Source organism: Vulpes lagopus, chromosome 5 (genome assembly GCF_018345385.1).
Source record: "Vulpes lagopus strain Blue_001 chromosome 5, ASM1834538v1, whole genome shotgun sequence".
In the NCBI taxonomy this organism is placed as follows: Eukaryota; Metazoa; Chordata; class Mammalia; order Carnivora; family Canidae; genus Vulpes; species Vulpes lagopus.
Window position 1 is genome coordinate 108,289,514 of NC_054828.1, and position 21,133 is coordinate 108,310,646.

At 34.7% G+C, this 21,133-nt stretch overlaps 1 protein-coding gene across 16 annotated transcripts in view; it reads right to left on the reverse strand.

Moving 5' to 3' along the window:
• BIRC6 (baculoviral IAP repeat containing 6) overlaps positions 1 to 21,133 on the reverse strand; it is a 228,904-nt gene that overhangs the window by 174,651 nt on the left and 33,120 nt on the right. For all 16 annotated transcript variants that reach the window (XR_005987661.1, XM_041754078.1, XM_041754087.1 and 13 more), the window contains exons 5-10: positions 19,555 to 19,666; positions 17,580 to 17,662; positions 13,537 to 13,759; positions 13,299 to 13,459; positions 7,839 to 7,897; positions 1,803 to 3,197 (exon numbers count right to left, since the gene is read on the reverse strand). Coding sequence is in view for 15 of the 16 variants with exons in the window: in XM_041754078.1 (XP_041610012.1) it covers positions 1,803 to 3,197; positions 7,839 to 7,897; positions 13,299 to 13,459; positions 13,537 to 13,759; positions 17,580 to 17,662; positions 19,555 to 19,666 (2,033 nt within the window). In the remaining variant the exon portion in view is untranslated. The remainder of the gene's footprint in view (positions 1 to 1,802; positions 3,198 to 7,838; positions 7,898 to 13,298; positions 13,460 to 13,536; positions 13,760 to 17,579; positions 17,663 to 19,554; positions 19,667 to 21,133) is intronic.

Here is a 21,133-nt window from a genome sequence, read left to right on the forward strand (position 1 = left end):
GATTAAAACTTGACTGTATTTCTGGAAAATACTAGTATCTTACACAGATGTGTCCTGGGGCCAGGTCACTCAGGTTTCCAATCCAGCTCCATTCTGGATAGCTCATGGCATATTAAATTAGTTTCATTTTTTTTAATCTTTCACATTAAAATAACATTCTTTAAAACTCAACAAATCTTCTTTTTTCAAGTGGGCTCCAAGCCCAGCATGGCTTAAACTCACAACCCTGAGATCAAGACTTGAGCTGAGATCAAGAGTCAAGATGCTTGGGATCCCTGGGTGGCTCAGCGGTTTGGCGCCAGCCTTTGGCCCGGGGCGCGATCCTGGAGACCCGGGATCGAGTCCCATGTAGGGAGCCTGCTTCTGTCTCTGCCTCTCTCTCTGTGTCTATCATGAATAAATAAATAAAATCTTAAAAAAAAGAAAAAAAAAAGAATCAGATGCTTAACCAATAAGCCACCCAGGTGCTCCTACAAGTCTCATGTTTTCTTACATTCTGGCAATATAATGTACTTTAAGCACCCTGACAACAGATGCCCAGGTATGAATTCTGACTCTGTCATTTACTGGCTCTGTGACTTAGGCAAGTTACTTCACCTCTCCTACTCTCAGTTTCCTTATCTGTAAAATGGAGACAATAATACCTCATAAAGTTGGCATGATGACTAAAAGAATTATCAGAAGTAAAGCTATCACCACAATGAACTGGCATATACATGATTAATAACTTCAAATTATCCTTCACACCACATAGTATATTAAAATTTTTCTAAACTTTATAACTCTACTCCAAAGTCTTATCAGTCTAAAGTTATTCTGCATTACTCATTTTTTAAATTAATCTGTCTGGGGTTTGATGTTATTTGAAGATTTTTCTTCTCCTTATTTTCCTTAAATGTATTTCAAAGAAGGCAATCTGAAACACTATATTCACCACTACCCTTCTTAGCCAAACTCTTGCAATCTTTTAAAGCAAGGAAAAACTCAAGTTAATGCCTCCCAAGAACCATGAATGAGATGTAGGACTTGCCTCACACTCAGTTCCTCTCCTAATCAATGGTTATAGTTATCTGGGCTTCAAGTATCTCCTGGTCCTACACTCCTGCTGAACTATCAATAAAACTATTCACTTTGCCTAATTTTATCAGTAATCCTTTTCAAAAACTGCTTTATCTTTCCAACTTAAAATATATAATAAGAAAAGTAGAGCGAAAATATGCACACTATGTGTTCCTCTGTATGGGGCCTCAGATGTTGCAAGGTGATTCCACCATCAGCCAAAGGCTAGGAGTAAATCAGACAAGAAAAATTTATTTGGCAAAACTAGTAATTATTTGCTAAATATTATTTCAGAAGGAGATAACAACCAGTATATATACTCTGTGCCAAAAACTTTACATACATTATTTAATTCTAAGAAGCCTGATAACAGGCCTTCTTATCCTTGTCTATAGATAAACAAAGGTTTACTGAGTTTAAAGTAACTTGCCCAAGGCCACACATTTGAGCAGATGCAGAGTGAGGACTCACAGAAACAACAGCAGGTTATTTTCTTGAGGTTAAAGCAGAGAAGATACTTTCTGAGAGACATTAACTTATTTACAATTAGAATCCTTACCTAGGGCAGTAGAAAAAAGTTTTAAAAAGTTAAAACAGTAGAAAGTTTACCACTTCATTATTAAAAAAAATAAATTTATCTCCATCTATATGAATCTAAAATTCACACTAGGTATTAATAAATGAATGCCATATACACTGATTTTATAAGATTTGCAAGAGAACCAAACAAACCAACAGCTTACCTTTGGTGCACGCACACAGCCTGTCTGTGCCCGAGCAGTAAATGACAGAAACAAATGTATCCTGTTCCTCAGTGCCCTCCTTTTTGGGAGGTTCCACTTTGGCCAAAATTTCAAAGTTTGAAAGATCTAGTATTTTTACATATCCTCCCTGAGTAGTTATTACCAGGTGTCCAAGAGTAGAAATATCAGCCTTTTTTTCGCTTTCAATGCCATTCTTTGAGGTTAACTGCATTTCCTCAATAGGTTCCTCACAGTCATCTTCTCGATTATCCAATATATCTGGTGGAAGCAAAATGAGCGAGGTAATTGTGTCCTGGGGGTCTTTGATATGTTGGATTTTTATTGGCTCCTCTTCTAAAGTCACTATCCGAGTGGCATAATTCATTTTATAAAGTATTAAATATCCGCCACTAACATTCCTCTGCTCAGGCTGAATTATCAAAGGAGTTTGTACATCTGCTGGTGATTCATGTTGGATTACACTAATATTTGCACCATTCACTACAGTAAGATTTGATTCCAGCTCACCTTTCCGTCTATTACATAGTGCAGAGTTTAATTTATTTAAATTATTCAAGGCCTCTACTTGATTTATTGCACTCAAGGATTCAACAGGGCATGTCCGCAGTCCTACCAACAAATGAATTCCATCAGCACAAGGAGTTAGGGAGTCTATACAAAGATTCTCCTCCTCTGCAAACTTTGGCAGCCTTAAGCACTGAACCAAAGTCCCAGGCTTGGGAAACACAGAGTTCCACTTCTCAGAATCTGGAGAGGTAAGGTTGGCTGCTGCATCTGCAAATTGCTGAATATAAGTCACAGGAGGATCCTGCAATAATAACTGCTCCTGACTATCCAGCTCCATTTCAATAATCTGTGGAACTGTAAAACCATCATCATGCAAACTTTTGCTCATTATATTGTTCATCTGTGAAAATATTTTTCCTGCTTTCTCATCAGACTCCTTGATGCTATAAAGAAGCAAAATGGGTAAAGTCCTCCTTACCAGAGGAGAATTCAATTCTGAATTAGTGCAGGATTCATTGTCAGTTGACCCTTGTTCTGATATACTTTCACCCTGAGTTCTGCTTAAACCATCCAGTGACCTGTGAGAATTACTACTAATGGGTGAGGTAGCAGGAGATTTATATGTTAATAAACCTCCAGCTAATAAACATGGAAAGGGAATGTTGTGTTGTTCCTGGTGCTTTTCCTTTGTCTTTTCACTCTTAGAGTTTGTTAAGCAAGGATTTGCCCCAAGTTCTTCAAGATCCTTAACAGTATCTTCAAGCACATTTGCCACAATCTCCCACTGAAGTTTTTCAGGCTGCTGGAGAATGCTGAGTGCTGTTATATCAAGGCTCACTTCCATGGCTTCCTTCTGTGATGTATGCCCTTTGAAAAGGAATAATATTCATTAGAATTGGCCGTGAAAATGCAAATCACAAATCTTTAGTATTACATTTTCATTAATTTTCTTTTTTTACTCATCCAATCAGTGCATTATAATTATGTAAGTGGAAGAATTTAAAGTATTTTAAAGAGAAGTTAATCAAATCTGAGACAAATCTACACCGAAAAACCACTGAAGTATTCAAGAGACTCAAAATCATTTTCAATTTAGAATATATTCTCCTGGTAATTTATGAGCAAAACTCCCCCATCCTCTTTAATTTGGGAGAATGATTATTAGTATCAAAATAACAGGATTTCAAAAAATAAATAAATAACAGGATTTCTGCCCTTCAATTCTAAACCAAAAAATACTCAATACCATTATAACTGTCACTTATGCACTTTATAGAATATCCATGAAACGTCATTACAACATCAGTTCCCTTTCTTTTACCATTTAGGAGTCATAGCATCCTCTCCTCTCTCCCACCCCACCATGCTAATTATCAGTTGATTATCATAGTACACAATGTAATCCTAAACTCAGCTTAGAAAAAAAATAACTAGGAAGAAAAAGTTCCCACAATTTGCCATTTTAAAGTGAAGCATAAGTGTCTTCTGTATAACCTGCTAATTTATAGCTCATTTAAAGCCAACTACATTACCCCTTAATAATCATTCATCCGTCCCCTTACAAAGAGTACGAAAGTCATTTCTCAGTCTCAACACTCCAAGCATGCCATGTCTGTCTACACAAAACCTTGCAACAGAGGTCACTCAACCCCTAAACCAGGAATAATCTCTTGATACTGAACTGAAGGTCTGAACCAATTTTGTTTTTTTACCAAAAGCAAAAAATACTATCAGTCGGGCAACAACATTATTAGCAACAGTAAGTCTAAGTATTTCTTCTGGGAAAAAAAAAAACAACAACAAAACACTGGAATTGGTTTTACAATTCTAGATAAGAATACAGAAGAAGAGAGTAAAAGAAATAAATATAAAATAACTCAAGGCAACTGCATGAAAGTTTGAAAGCTGCCCAAGTAATGTGCAACTGCAATTCATGGAACATCATACACTTAAGATGTTCTAAAAGTTCTATTTACACAATTTGTTAACTCTTTCATTATTTCTTTAAAATGCTCACTGACAGCTTTATCTAGAATTCCCTATTTTCTGAGGATAATCTTCTCATTTCATATAATGTCATTATTATGACCTAAAACTGAAACCATTTCCAGTTAAAAGAAAGTAAATTTTAATTATACACTCAATAGTTTAATTGTCCTAATGAAACTGGTTACATTTCAATGTTACATTGAACCAGTTACAACCAGTTACATTTATGTAACCACTCATTTGGCTACATTCACATGTAGCCTGTCTATACTGCCATGAAATATTTATATTGTAAATATTATAATATTTAACATATTATATAAATATTAACTAATTTAGAATAATAAAATTAAAAGTTGACAGTAAGATTTTTGACAGCATGTAATACACTGTAATAAATCTTGAGGATGCTCAACTATTTATTGGACTAAACTGAAACTTATATAAATGATTTTTTTTTAAGTTATGGTCAGAAATTGCCAAGAAAAGGCTATTTTAGTATTTATAGATAGATAATAACAAAATAACCACTAATTACATATATTAAAACACATATAAGAAATATTCAGGGTTAGTGGCAGAAACAGTGGAACTATTCATTAAGAAGGGCAGTATGACAAGTGGCATTATTACTCTGCTTCTTCCCAACAATTTAAGCAACACCTAGGAAACAGCCTATGCTGTACATTCTACTTAGGAAAACTGACAAAACATAATGACAACTGTCAAATACTGCAGTAAAGAAACCCAATACCCCATCTCAGAATTTTTCCAACCTACTGAACTACAAAACGAGTATTTACACAATATACCTACAAACAGCCTACAGGACACTATCTACATAATCATTCCACATATTGTCCATATAATCACTTCTCTACTCTGCTGACCTAGGTAGTGTACGCCAACAGTTCTATCAGCCCAGATTCCTAAGGTGAGCAACTAGTTTTACCTAAGCATTTTTCTAAAACTATCAAATTTCAGTTTGAACCCTTCTTCAAACTCCTAACATTCTTCCCACTCTTCACACAAAGCATATTTATCCTTAATTCAGTTATCTGGTCCCAAAATCAAACTTTTCTTTCTGACATCATCTAGATACTTTCAAAAGTCATAACCTTCAAATGGAAAACAGTAAAAGTCTCTTAGTCTTCAACATTTTTGAAATTAAGAAATACATTCCACAATCCTTCAGACTATCATTCACTTTGATGGGAATCACCTAGAGTTGGTAACTGTAAGTTTTGAAATAGCATCTACGACTTATTTTAGATACTTCAGGAATAGAACGCATCTCCCATTCACATCACAAGCCTCCATAAACTCACCAATAAACTACCAATACAACAGAATTAACTGAGAATATACAGTAGTTCCCTCCCTATATAGGCAATGGATACATTCAAAGATCCCCAGTGGACACCTGAAACTGCAGATAGTACAAAACTCTGTATGTGCTACATTTTATTTGTATACATACATATAATAAAGTTTAATTTACAAATTAGGCAGAGTAAGAGATTAACAGCAATATCTAATAATAAAATAGAATTATAATAAACTGTAATAAAAGTTATGCCAGTGTAGTCTCTCTCTCAAAATATCTTGCTATACTGTACTCAGTCTTCTTGTGACAATGTGAGATAAAATGCCTACGGGACGAGTTGATGAAATGCCTACGTAATGAGAAGTGAAGTAAATGACATAGGCATTGTGTCCTAGTGTTATGCTACTACTGACCTTTTGACCACATGTCAGAAGGAAGGTCATCTGCTTCAGGATAACAGTGGACCAGAGGTAACTGAAACTGTGGAAAGTGAAACCCCACTGGGTGGGGTGGACTACCGTACATATTTTACTACAAATGAATGAACTACTTCTAAATCCTAAAAGGAAGGAATTAAAAATTTTGAACCAGAGGATTTTCTTCTTTCCATAGCCATCTTTTAATACTACATAAGGACAACAATCCCAACCCTGAATGAGGTATCACAGAAAACTTCAACAAAAATACATGGTGACTTTCTAGAAACAGGGAAGTGAGGTAAACAGGACTATAGTATCTAAAGCAATGTGAAAAGCAACTAGGCATAGATGAAAAAGACAGAGTATCTAACACTTTCCAACATTCCTTAGAAAAGGGATAAGGAAGTTGACAAGAAATAGGTATAATTAGAAAAATACCTACTGAGATCATTGGACCCAGAAAAAAGAGCAAAACTACAGCACACAAGGTTATGGTTAGAATCAAAAACTTTAAGAGCAGAAAAAGAAACACTTAGTTCAAACACTTTACTAAGAAAAACTGAGGCCCAGAGAATTTAAATGACAAGACCAAAGAGTAGGTTAGCAGAAGAGTTCAAGCTCTAAATAGGTCTCCAGGTAACCTGTGACCAGTTTATTATTCTTTCTCAGATTAAGAAATACAAATGTAGCCCTTTTCTGTTTTGCAAAAGGACAGCAAAATGGCAAAAGAGTATTCTCTTCATCAGACTAATTTTTTTAATGAATCTATTTTTTCTTTTTCTAGAGCTAATTATACATCTGTATATTTTTCAGGGTATTTTCCTACTTAAATTTTTTTTTCTTTCCTAAAAACTACTTCAAAAGACAACAAGGTTTAACCCCAAATCACTCCAGCATTGTTTGGGGGCTTTAAAAAAATTTCAGGACATTTTAGAATTTAGAGAGCACCTGCTATTCTATACTCTAATTTTTGAAAACCCTACCACACAAAGCCATGTGTGTTTCTCCCCCAGAGATTTAACAAGTTATATATGTCCTCAGTTCATGAGGTATGACATTACAAAATTGCCACAATTTAATAACAGTCACTTTTTAAAAATATGGCTACTTCCCAGGTACTGTGCTTTTTTATCTTAATCAGTCCCCAAAATTCTAATTCACAGAGGTTAACATAACTCTTATGTACTGGGAAATGCATTTTGCCTATAATAAATGAAGAATTTGAATTCTGATATAGAAAAACTGTTTTGAGATGTACGATTAGCCTTGCCTATTACATAAGTACATTAAGATATGAAATACATGCTTTCACTTTAACATTTAAGATAATGAGTAAGGCAGCACTTACTTGATGCCTTAATGTCTGATTTTATACTTTAAAATTTTTTCTCTCTTCACCCGTTTTATTTTGGGAATAAAGAACTTTAATTTCAATAATACTTTTATTTAATAATAGAATAAATCACGCAAATATACTGAACACATTCTGAAGAGCTTAATGTCAATTTCTTGACATTTGTGACAAAAACTTAGTAAAACTGTCACTTCACTTGTTTGGCTCAAATAAGTACCACTTAAAATTTAAGTATGGGACCCTACATATACTAATTCAAGATCTCTAACATTTAACATTTGAGTTTTCTCTGTGTTTTAGTAAAAATGTAGAGTTTGCATTAACTAAGAACTTCAGAACTAAAGTAATATTTAGCCTTACCTGTAACTGTATAAATGCAAGGATTTAAAAAAACAGAGTATCTAACATTTTTAACATACCTGTCACAGAATCTGATCTGGAATGCTCTTCACTGTCTGAATCCTCCAGTAAATCATCACTTAAAGACAAAGTAAAAAATAATTTGAATTTCAAAAAAAAAATACGCATATTATGAGACAAAGAAAAAAGTACGTTATAAAAACCACTGCTCTGCATCTCATATGTAAGTACCACATAAAATTATTAAAACTAGCTTAAATAACATATAAATAGTCAGATCATAACTGGCTGGTAATGCTTATAATCAATTAACTTAAAATCATAAAATAATTATCTATCTGAAATAGAGTGTGGAAACCTCTAAGAATCTATAATAAAATTTGAAGAGATTTAAAGACTTTTAAGGTATGATTGGGAATAGTCTGGGTAAATAAATGGATAAAAGAGAGTGTCAGCTAATAAAATCAAGTAAAAGCTTCAGGTAGTAAACTGTAATAACTATTACTGAATTCAGGAAAGTTGTCCTAAAATCAAATAAATGTGTATATGTACATATACTCTCTCTCTCACATACACATACACACATTTCATTTTCATTTTGGGTTTTGTTTGTTTGCTTGTTTTGGAAGGGCTGATAACTCCTTGACAAGCAGGGAAACTATTACAAGAGGAGGTTAAAAAGAGACGGAAGTCCCTCCTTTTCTCTTCACTTAGTCAAGAAATTGCCAGCCTCTGTCTTTGCATCCATCTTTATCCTCATTCTGTTATCAGACAAGAAAAAAAATTAATAAAAAATTACTCTAGTATAATATTAAGCTGTGTCTGTATTCTAACAATCAACACTTCTACAGCATTCTACAGCAGTTCTAATGTTCTGATGACCTCAATTAAAAAAATAAAAAGATGCACTTTGAGGGAAAGTAATATTAACTCTCCTGTTCTGAAACAATATATTTCATTTACAACTGAAATAACCAGGCACTGATGCAATTTTAAATGAAATATAAGTTAGTAATCTCTGTTAAAAAAAAAAATGTCTGGAATACTGGAATATAGAGCAAGGGCAGGGGCAGGACTCAGTTGGACATTTTTGACAAACTGCTGTTTTAAATTTTTCAAATGGAGGGGCACCTAGATGACTCAGCCGATTAAGCATCCGTCTTCATCTCAGGTCATGATCCCAAGGTCCTAGTATTGAGCCCCACATTGGGCTCCCTGCTTAGAGAGGAGCCTGCTTCTCCCTCTCCTGTGCTCCCCCTGCTTGTGCTCTCTCACTCTCTCTCTCAAAAAAATAAGATCTTTTAAAAAATAAATAAATTTTTCAGGTGGAAATAACTTCATAAAACTATTCTGTGCTATAATTTAAAACAAAAAAAAATGTGCAAAAGTTCAAGATTCACTAAGTAGCCTTAAGCTATTTAAATGCTAATTAGTTGATTTCAGAGAAATAATAAAGATATGAGGAAAAATAAACCAAAAAAAAAAAGAACCCAACAGGAAATATTAAACACTGGGAATTATCCAGAATGACAAACTCCAAACCAAGAAGACAAAACAGACCTCAAGTATGGGAGGGTTCACTTTAAGAAAAAAATCAAACATTACCCAGAATCTAAGGAAAAAAAGGTTTAAATAAAATAACTATATATTTTATTTTTTATTCTTTCTTTCTGTCAATTTCTTTGTCTTTTTCTTTTTTTTCATTTTTTCTTTCTTTTTGTATCCCCCCCCTCTCTCTCTCTCTCTCTCTCTTTTTATATGTGTGTCTATGTATGTATGTATACCTCACACCCAATGTAAGAACCCAGCATGGGGCTTGAACTCACAACCCTAAGATCAAAACCTGAGCTGAGATCAAGAGTTGGACACTCAGGGGCAGCCCCGGTGGCGCAGCGGTTTAGCGCTGCCTGCAGCCCAGGGCGTGATCCTGGAGACCCGGGATCGAGTCCCACATCGGGCTCCCTGCATGGAGCCCGCTTCTCTCTCTGCCTCTCTCTCTCTCTCTCTCTGAATGAATAAAAAAAAAAAAGAGTTGGACACTTAGGGATCCCTGGGTGGCTCAGCGGTTTAGCGCCTGCCTTTGGCCTAGAGTATAGTCCTGGAGTCCCAGGATCAAGTCCCACATCAGGCTCCTGCATGGAGCCTGCTTCTCCCTCTGCCTGTGTCTCCACCTCTCTCTCGCGCTAATGAATAAATAAAATATTAAAAAAAAAAAAAGAGTTGGACACTTAACTGACTGAGCCACCCAGGCACACCAGGGAGTTGTGTATTTTATATATTTATTTGACAGAGAGAGAAAAAGAGCACAGGCAGGGTGGATGGCAGGTAGATGGAGAGGGAGTAACAGGCTCCCCACTGAGCAGGGAGTCAGATTCAGGGCTCAGGGCTCCATCAATCGCAAGCTGAACCCAAGGCAGATGCTTAACTAACTGAGCCACCAGAGCGCCCCCAACTAGTTGTGTACTTTAAAGTAGGATTCTAGGTGTCTTGATATGAAATTACAAATAATGTTACAAAAGGTTGCCAGATAATCACCTTAACAGGCAAAAGACAAAACAAAAACAAAAACAAAAACAAAAACAAAAACAAAAAAAAAACACCCTCTTTCTAAAGTTTTTCAAACTATAATCTTTTTTAAAAAATTATTTAATGATAGAACAATTCTCATACCATTTCATAATAAAATCATGAGTGAAATGATTGAATTGTATGCTAAAAGGGTGAGTTTTATGATATGTAACTATACCTTAATAAAACTTAAATATGAATTTAAAAACAAATACATATTTAAAAATTTATATATATGTTAACTGGATGTGATTATGGATACTCTTATGTTTCTTCACTTCTCTGTATCGTCCAATTTTTCTACATTAAGCATGCATTAGGTATTTAATAGACTCTAGATTTACTAAAGCCTTTTACACGTGCAAGACCTTTTGCAGAGTAATAAACATGCAAAATAAACAAGGTATTACAAATAAATTTTAAATGGTTATTTAGGATTATCTGTTTTTGAAAACTGAAGATACTAGTATTACAGGGATACTTTAGCTTTGATGTATCAATACTATAAACAATTTCAAACTTTAATACAGGAAATTTTTACCAATTTGAAAAATATACAAATAAGATAAAAATGTTAATTTCCTAAAATTAAATGTGTTCCCAAATAATCTTCCTTCTCAAATAACTATTATTCCCTGAATAAATTCAGAACAACAACAAATGTTGCCTTTCAAGTAGAAACGATCATAAACAATCCATAAGCAAACTATGCTAATTAAACTTCTTGGCTAAAAATAAATAAATAAATAAATAAAAATAAACTTCTTGGCTAAGCTTTAATTTGTTCAATTAACCTATTATTATTCAAGCTAATGAAACCCACAGAGTATATTTTAAAACAAATTATGTTGTATCTTGTGCCACAAAATCAATATTAGTTTGGTTCACTATATTCACTACAGAAATCCTGCTACCTTTGGGGGAGGGAAAAGCCAGAGAGGGAGACTGAGGTTAGAGATGGTACTTCCAACTCTTTAGCTTCCTTCTATCACTCCAATTTAAGAGTATTGTTTCTGTATGATTGACATCATTTTCTTAGGAGAAAAGGGTCCTTCTACCCTAGAAAGACTACCTCTTAAGAGCATGCAGAGATTCGTATCTCAGCTCCAGCACACTTTCCCATATAATACCTGTCTACCTGAAACACTGGGTACATTTTACCTGTGTGTGTGTGATATGTGTGTAATCTTAAAAGTATGTCATGATTTAATTTTTAATCCACTAATACAAAACTCCAAGACAAAAGTTCTAATCAAAATCAGTGTTCAGGGGGCACATGGGTGGCTCAGTCAGTTAAGCATCTACCTTCAGCTCAGGTCATGATCCCAGGTTCCTGGGATCAGCCCCACATAGGGCTCCCTGCTCAGCGGGGAGCCTGCTTCTCCAGCTGCCCCGCTTATGCTCCCTCTCTGTCAAATAAATAAATAAAATCTTTTTAAAAAATTACAGTGTTCAGGGGTGGCCTGGATGGCTCAGTCAGTTAAGCACCAACTCTTGGTTTCGGCTCAGGTCGTGATCTCAGGGTCATTGAGATTGAGCCCCATGGTGGGCTCTGCTCTCAGCATACAGTCTGCTTCAGATTCTCTCTCCCTCAACCCTTCCCGTTCATGCTCCTTCTAAAATAAATAGATCCTTAAAAAAATAAAATCAGTGTTCAGAAGCACAAACCAATTTCATTATCTTCTATTAATTTTCCACTAACTTCTAAGAAAATCACAGAGCTCAAGCACACTTATATTCTAGTCCTATTGACAATTGTGGTCAAAACTCAGACAACAGCAGCTCAGCAGCTTTTTCATCAAGCTCTCACAGGGATTTATAATAACTAAGAACAGCCATGAAGTTTTAATTCAGTCTGTTCCAGAACTGAGACCACATTCATTTACCTACTCGTAATTTATACATATCATTAACCAAGAAAGACTAGACAGAAATGACCTTTCCAATTAATCTGTGAATTCTCCATTATTTCCATTAATGAATTAAATTGCACTAATCAAGTTTTACATTAGTTCTCAATGAAAGTACATGCCACCAAAGGGACTGTGAAGTAAAACAGTATTAAGTTACTGATTGTGGTATAGCGTCTATCACAGATCAGAACACAGGAAGCCCCTGCAAGTGAAATGATAGATCATCTCAGCATCAGGACATCTGATCACAGTTAAGTAGGCTCCATTTCACACTGTTACTTTCAGAATCTTCAAAGGGAGTAGTTTCTACTGCTTAACACAAGTTGAGTGGCTTATGGAACCCTTCATTCTATCTGTTGAGAATACTGCATATATTGCTCTGTAATCCTAGCGAGGATTTATTCAGAGTTATAACTGCAGTGTCTTGGGAGACGAGTCGTTAAAGTAAAATTATACGTTGACCTTCTTGCCCCCACAAAGATCAAATACAGCTACAAAAATCAATATTGTCAGACAAGCTGAATGAAAAATGTCTTACCAAAATATCTCTACAGCAGTAATCATCATGCCTCAACTCACTGATGACTACTGATAAACTGCTCTAAATCATCAGGTCATCTTCCCTAGCCATGGGTTATTCCACTATTCATTAACACTTCTACAATTTGAGGTGCTAATGAAAAAAAAGTGGAAACCAAAATCACTTGGTTCAACTGCTCTAGGAAAAGATTTAGAAGAAGGCAAAATGGTAAATTTAATCCAGGGATTTTGTTTCCTTATTTAGACTTTATTTTTCAGTGCAGCAATTCTTTCCAATTGGCAAAGACTGAGACAGAAAATAAAGTACATCTTACAGAGGATGGCATTGCTGAATAAAAATTTTTCAAATATCACACAGCTCTTTCAGATTTTATAATGAAATATTTGTTCTCTACTCTCTTCACCTAGTAATTTTTTCTGCTTAAGTAGAATTAAGAGAATATAAAATTTAGAAAAACACATAACTTTTATAAATGCAACTAAAAAAAATTCACACACCTATCTCCTTCCAATTTTGGTATGTCTGAGCAGCTAGAGGAGTCTTCCAGCCACGCCAAAGTTGGTCTCCTTGAATCAACTGCTGAGCTTGGTTCTCCCGACAGAATAAGCTGCTGTACAATTGCTGGGTCATATGCATTAATTTCAAACTTTAAGTGCACCTAAACAAATGAAAAGCCTAAGTTTAAGACGGATTTTTTCCTCAATTACTAACCTGTTACTTAAAACTAAAATGTACCTTCATAAGTTTGGAAACATCCCATATGCAGATCTTTCCTCGTTTTGTTGCGGCAGCGAGAAAATGAGGGCAGCTCCCTGACCCAAAGCAAGATATTCTATCAGTTCCGTCCGTACAGGGAAACTGTGCAGGACTCGTGGCGAGAGTGACGGACAACGGCACATTCTGTGTGTGCTCACCCTTCACAAATGGGCAGTTCGGGGAGTGTCTCTCGTGTTCAGACCTTTACACAAATTAAGGAAAAGTTTACTGAACAACAAACCTGTTAAATCTGTAGATCAAGACAGAACTTCAGGATCGTCTTTTCTTTTTTAAAAAACAAAGTATGCTTTATGAAAAAGACTCAAACGCCACACCATTCAATCTCACCAAAATCACTCTAACATATTCAACCACTCACTTTAGTAGCTTTTATTCCCTTTAGCAGACCACACATAAAATCAGTCTCTGATGAAACAGAAGTACTGTAGTAGGACTTACACTATATTCACATACTGATAAAATTGTGTAAAGCCCTGATATTCCCTCACACTGATTCCTACAACTATAAATAGCTACTTGGTTTCAGTTTAAAATTCTCCATAAAGATACAACGTATCTGTAAAGATATTGTATCTGTAAAGATACAATGTATTATATACCTGAAATTTGAGAAGAGGACATATCTTAAATTACACCTTAACACATGTACACACACTAATTAATAACTGTGTAGAAGTGGATGGAAATATTAATTGGCTTCATTTTGGTGGTCTTTTCAGTGTGTATATATACAAAAATATGAATTGCATACCTTAAATATTTATAATTTTTACATGTCAAAGATACCTCAATAGTTTTTTTCAATACAGCTTTTAAAAATTAATCCTATATAACCATATGCATATCGATATTTATGAAAGGCACAATTGTAAATAACATCTAGGAAAACTCAATATGTCATTCATACCACAAAAAATTTTAGTATAGATCTGGAAGCAAAAGATCTATAAAGTATGTATAAAATGACCTATATTATGAACAAAGAAATACATCCTATACATTCACTACAGGACCAGACAAAAACTTCTAAACAAAATTTCTTTTCAAAGAAATGCAGAAAGATAATATTCATAGACTGTACATTATTTCTTTCATATAAACACTTATTGAGCAAAAAGAAATGTTAAATTTTACTTAGAAAATTCTAATATGTTTAATAAAAATAAAACACTAGGACTTCTCATCAAGATCAAAACTAGTATAATGACTTTAAGAATCTTCTCAGGGCAGCCCCGGTGGCGCAGCGGTTTAGTGCCACCTGCAGCCCGGGGTTTGATCCTGGGGACCCTGGATCGAGTCCCACGTCAGGCTCCCTGCACGGAGCCTGCTTCTCCCTCTGCCTGTGCCTCTGCGTCTCTCTCTTTCTGTGTCTCTATGAATAAATAAAAACTTTAAAAAAAAAAAAAAGAATCTCAAATACTGAAAGCAGGATCAACACTTAAAAATTATCTCTCCAACTCTGTGACATTTTTTCTTTCTGGTTATTCTCTTTTTTTACTCTCATTAACTGTAATTATAAGGCATTATCTGAAGTCAGGATGCTGCTACAAAAAAAAAAAAAAAAAAAAAAGAACCCTTTATTGTGTATTGCCACGGCAAAAAAAGGGAAACTATGCTTATAAAATATGCCATTCCTGGGGGCACTTGGGTGGCTCAGTGGTTGAGCTTCTGCCTTTGGCTCAGGTTGTGATCCTGGGGTCCTCGAATCGAGTTCTGCATCAGAATCCTCGCAGGGAGCCTGCTTCTCCCTCTGCCTATGTCTTTGCCTCTCTTTGTGTTGTCATGAATAAATAAATAATCTTTAAAAAAACGCCATTCCTTAGGGTGTACGTCTTTCTTTTTACAAGCACCTACAACTTACCCTATACCCATATAAACCCTGGACAATCTGCAATATGCAGATGTGTTACATAATTGCTTTTAAATGGCATCCCAAGCACATATTTTGACTGGTTTCTCTCCCAACTAAATTCTAGGCTATTTTCCTCTTTCGATCCTTCTTTCTTCCCTGAGTTTTAACTTTTTAATTAAAATGTTATTTACATAAGTGACACACAACTATATAAAATAAAGCTAAATACCACTCAATTATGATATCCAATCCCAGTAATCTCTTTTCCCACCTCCAAATACCTTTTATGAATTTAAATCATATACTTCTAAGATATTTTTCTAAGTTTATATATATATATGTACGTAAGAAAATACAGATTTTTTCATTTTAAATAAAAGTACTACTATATGAGTCATTCTACAAGAGATTTCTTAATAACATTACCAAATGTTACTGATAGTGAATAATAGACAGCAAACTACTGACTCCTTTTAATTGTTGGATAATAGATTATATGAGCATACCACATTTTATTTGACTATTCCATCCTGACAAACATTTAAGATGATTCCAGTTTTTCATTGCAGTTACCGTCCATTTTATGCCTCTTAGCATACAAGAGGAATTCATTCCCTCAGGTAAATAAATAGTAGTGGAATTGCCAGATAATAGTATGTGTTCATTTTATTTTTTAAAAAACTTCAATACCCCTCCAAAGTAGCTCTATCGACTCCCATCATCAAAATAGGAGAGTTCCATTGTCCACTTCCAAGTCTTCCTTCTTTTCCCCCTTACAGATTCAGAAGGTACCTAGGCTCAGCTCCCCAGCTCTCTTCAATTCAGTTTCCTCCTATCCACTTAGAACACTGTTCTCAAGCCCTCAGAGATGCTACCAATTGCTTAATTAAATCTGAAGAATCCTGAATCCTAGGGCAAGAAGAGAATTCTTGATTCCCTGACCATGTCAAGAAAAGATAGGTTCTGCACAGCCCAAGTTGAATATTTGAATCAATTTCCCACACACATAAAAAAACTTCTGAAAAAAGTTACATTCTGTAATATCATGGTATACTTTTTCAGGGATGGGTTAAATAACTGTTTGAGGATCAGTCTGAGAAACTAAAAGATACACATTAAAATGATTTCTATATATATAAATAGTTTCTAGGGGAAAAGAGTGAGTTCCAAACAGAACCTTCACCTAAACTGGAAATTGCACATGTTCAACTCTCAGTTGACAGAGGGACACATGTTCAATTTTTCATACAGTAAACCCCACTGTAAGTGGGATCCACGTGCATACTCAACCGGCTTCAGCTAGTTCACCCCATTCACGATCAGCTGATTAACATTCAGAGACCTGAAACTAATTTTACTGCAAAATAAATGATGGATATATCTTAAAAGCAAACCCTGGTTCCATCACTGACTAGCCATATGACCTTTGGCAAATTTTTTCTTTATTTACAATAGGATAGTAATTCCTATCTCACTGAGTGACTATAAGGATTAAACTGGGAATATTCTCCATTCCCTCTTATTAAATGAAGATAATAATACCTATTTCATAGGGCTAATGTGAGAATTTAACGAGTTAAAAATAAATAAAATGCTTAGGATGCTACATGATAAATAGCATTAAACAAATATTCACTATTATTATTACTGTTTTTATTAATAAGGTCTCAGTTATTTGTAAAAATTACGTTTCAATACATGATCTCTAATGTTTATCCAAATTCTGAACTTTCACCCATTAGAATTCAAAATTACCACACACTCCTTAAAATTACTTCAGAGTTAAAAATGTAAATCGTAAGGCTCTGCTCTGTGGATTCCCTACTGACAGGCAATAGACCAAGATTAAACTGCTGAAGTTAATCATGCTGAAGTTAATCATGTAATCAAACTTACTCATCATAGCCTTCTGGTTTCAGGACCTAATTCTATTCTTTGGCATTTCTCCTATGTAGATTTTAGGAGGTCAAAGACCTTAGTTCCTGTATGCCAAGTGATGCGACAACATAGTGCTATCTCAATCTCTTAGCACAAAGACAAAACTACAGATGGTAAAAAGGCAAGAATATTATTATATCTAGATGAGAATTTAGAAACCTACTTATAGGATTAACTTAGGCTATTACCTCCAAAAAAAATCAAAACTTACCAAGGTTCATCAGTAGGTTCCCAACAAACGAGACATACACTACAAGTAAAGCACATGGCTCTATCATCTCCAGATGAGGCAGGCTGCAATGAAAATTCATAAAGACAGAAAAGGTTAATGTTAAAGAAATCTTTAACTCTTAACAAAAAGTATTCTAAAAAAAATTCATAGGACTGCCCGGGGGGCTCAGCGGTTTAGCGCCACCTTCAGCCCAGGGCCTGATCCTGGAGACCCGAGACCGAGTCCCAAGTCAGGCTCCCTGTGCGGAGCCTGCTTCTCCTTCTGCCTATGTCTCTGCCTCTCTCATGAATAAATAAGTAACATCTTTTAAAAACAAAACAAAACTGAATCTCATATAACCAAACGAGAAAGTCAAGTAAAAAGGAAAAGCAAACTAGGGAACCTAATTCATGTAATCTTAAAACACATGTGACAAAATGTCATATAATATATAAAATAACATACCAAATCTGAACCAAAATATAGCTCTGAAACATTAATATTTTTGAGGACTTAGCACCAACTATGCTATAGATGTAAATTCACTATATATTTTTTAAAATTAAGAATAATCAGCCCCTCATGCGGGCAGAAGATTCCAGAAAATCTGATTTTATCTCTTTGCAAAGACGGAATACAATGAACAATAATTCAACAGAAAAGATACTGAGGCGTCACTTCACAGAGACTGTTGTAGCAAATATCAAATAGCAATGAAGATAAATTAGTAGGAAAATGGTCCATATTCAAACTTTAAAGTCAGGAAAATAAAAATTACTAATAATTCTAGTATTAGCCAGCCTCCAAACAAACCTAATTAAAACTGGACATCTGACAAACTATGAATAAAATAGTCAAATATTATGAGTTTCTGAATTAATTTTAGTTAAGATATTCCAAACACTTTAAGATTAACTAAGGAATAATCACTCTGTGGATTCTTTACAATAGTTACTTCAATATATTTCAGTTTAGAAGGATTGAAAGTTAAATAAGCATGCTTTATATAAACTGATATGTAAATATTAAATTTCCTAGATTCTTTACTGGTAAGCCATTCTACATTACCCAAGTGAAGCCTCCTTTAATTAGTATATTATACCCATCTGAAATCATTTTTAGCTCAATGAAACTCTCTATAATGTCTCTCTCTCATCTTTTGGTCACACAAATCCCTATACTCTAACGCTCTCTTTTCTTACATAAATCTGTTTTCCTTGAGTAATCATTCCTCTTTCTGTGCAATTTCGTTTTTTTTCTTTTAAGATTTATTTATTTATTCATGAGACACAGACAGAGACAGAGACAGAGACAGAGACATAGGCAGACGGAGAAGCAGGCTCTTCGCAGGGAGCCAGATGTGGGACTCGATCCTGGATCTTGGGATCATGCCCTGAGTCAAAGGCCTACGCTCAACCACTGAGCCACCCAGGCATCCCTCTGTGCAATTTCTTAATCAGATCTTCAAAGTGTATATATTCAGGTTGCCCTGTGCCACCTGCAATGTTGCTTCTATAGTTATACAGAAGTATGTGGGTAAATTGTATCCCAACCAAAATTAGAGTTTCAGGAGTAACTGCAATGTGTTACTTTTGTTGCATTACCCTCAGAATTTACTACTCTGTTATGAAGTAGAAATCAAGAAGTAGAAATTAACACACATCCAAAACTAACACTTTTCAAAAGCAAATGTAAAGAATACTGCCTTGTTTCTGAAAGAAAATAGTTATGAAGCACTAACTCAGTGGTTAGTTACTTATAACAATTTTTTTTCCTTTTTGGACATAATACATGCTATAGGAAATACCCAGTCAGTATTCAAAAATATAAGAATAAAACAAAACTCACATAAATGCATACACACAAGCACATAGCAAGGCTGCATAAGTTTTTGAGAAAGTATTAAAATGTTGATGATTTTACTTAAGACTATAAAAGCACACTGAAAAAAAAATGTTTTTTGAGTTTTTTCTACCTGATGATAAAATCCAGCTTGAGCCATGGGATCTGGTTGTGCCCATCTATAGCCTACATGAGGCCATGAGGTAAATGTCTCCCGTCTGTTAGCTTCACTATACATCAACGATCTAAAAGTAAACATACTTTATGTAATCAAAGTTAGGCATCAAATTATAGTGACACTCTTACTTAACAGTCAAGAAAAATTTTACTGGATTATCAACAAAAATTGGGAATGGTCTAATGACTGAGTTCAAATATGTATTTTAAACTAAGAAGGATCACTTTTAGGAATTTCTCTTACACACTGTAGAGAAAAAGAAACCTGATTGATGGCTCAAACTGATAAATCCAGGGGTAGATTAAATTAATGAATGTTGCATAATTACCAAGCAAAGAACAGAAAATCTGTAGACATAAAGACAGAGAGTCATATGCTTTCATCATGTGCCAAGTTTTGCATAAATGGATAAAACCACAATCAAAGGAACAGTGGTTTTATCTAAACCATGATGAGAAAGTATTTTCCAGTTTAATTTTTTTTTTTAAGTAGAACGCAATCTTCTTTCTGTTCTTTCTCCAGAGAAATCCTTTTCTAAAAAAGGTGTACTTTCCAGGGAATTATCAAAAAGGGAAATCTTCATATGTTTTCATATTAAAATACATTAGCGCTGAGTAAACCTACAGAGTATTTCTTTAAATGAGTTGCTTTTTTAAAAAAAAATTTTATTTACTTTTTTAAGTGAGCTCTATGATCAAGGTGAGGCTTGAATTCACAACCACAAGATCAAGAGTCGCATGTTCTACCAACCCAGCCAGCTAGGTTCTCGACCTAGAGTATTTTTTTAAAGAATGATACCAAATTTAGAAAAAGTCCAAATGGCTTCAAGAAAGAAAGGACCAGTAAACAAAGGTTACTCTTCCTAACACAAAAGTGCAAATTATCAATAATAGGAAGCGGGGGACGGGGGCAGCAGGGGGAGAAAGTGGTAAAGGTCATCACAGTGAGACCAAAAAAAAAATACTTTTCTCTAAATTCTTCCCTTAATTAGCACATAATTTCCTATAATACTGCTAGCGAGCTTAGTTTAATTCATAGTTGTGTTCTGGTTTGAAAAGAACAAAATATTTGGGTAAGAAAAGCCTTATCTGTTTACAGGCTATAGACATCTTCAGGATCTGTGTGAAACAGACAATTGTCCACTTACTTAAATTACTAAACAAAAGAGCAATAGCATCTAACAGACCCTAACTTAAACCTCTAACAAACCTGAGTTCATAAATGTCCTAATGAGGTTCCCAAATTCACTTTTAATGAAACAAATACCAAAGTCTATACCAAAATTAGTATTTTGAGATATTTAAACACCTCCAGAAACACAATATCCTATCCAGTAAATGTATTTCCTAAAATAAGACATTTACAACAGATTGCAGAGATTTCTTTAGAAACCCAGCTACTATTTGCAAAGAAAATAGCTCTAAAGGGCTGTTTTATAATCTCAAGATAGGCATAGCTCTAGGAAAAGAAATACTTATTTCAGGTACATTTTTCCCCCTCTCCAGACATACACTAGGGAATATTTTAATGACAG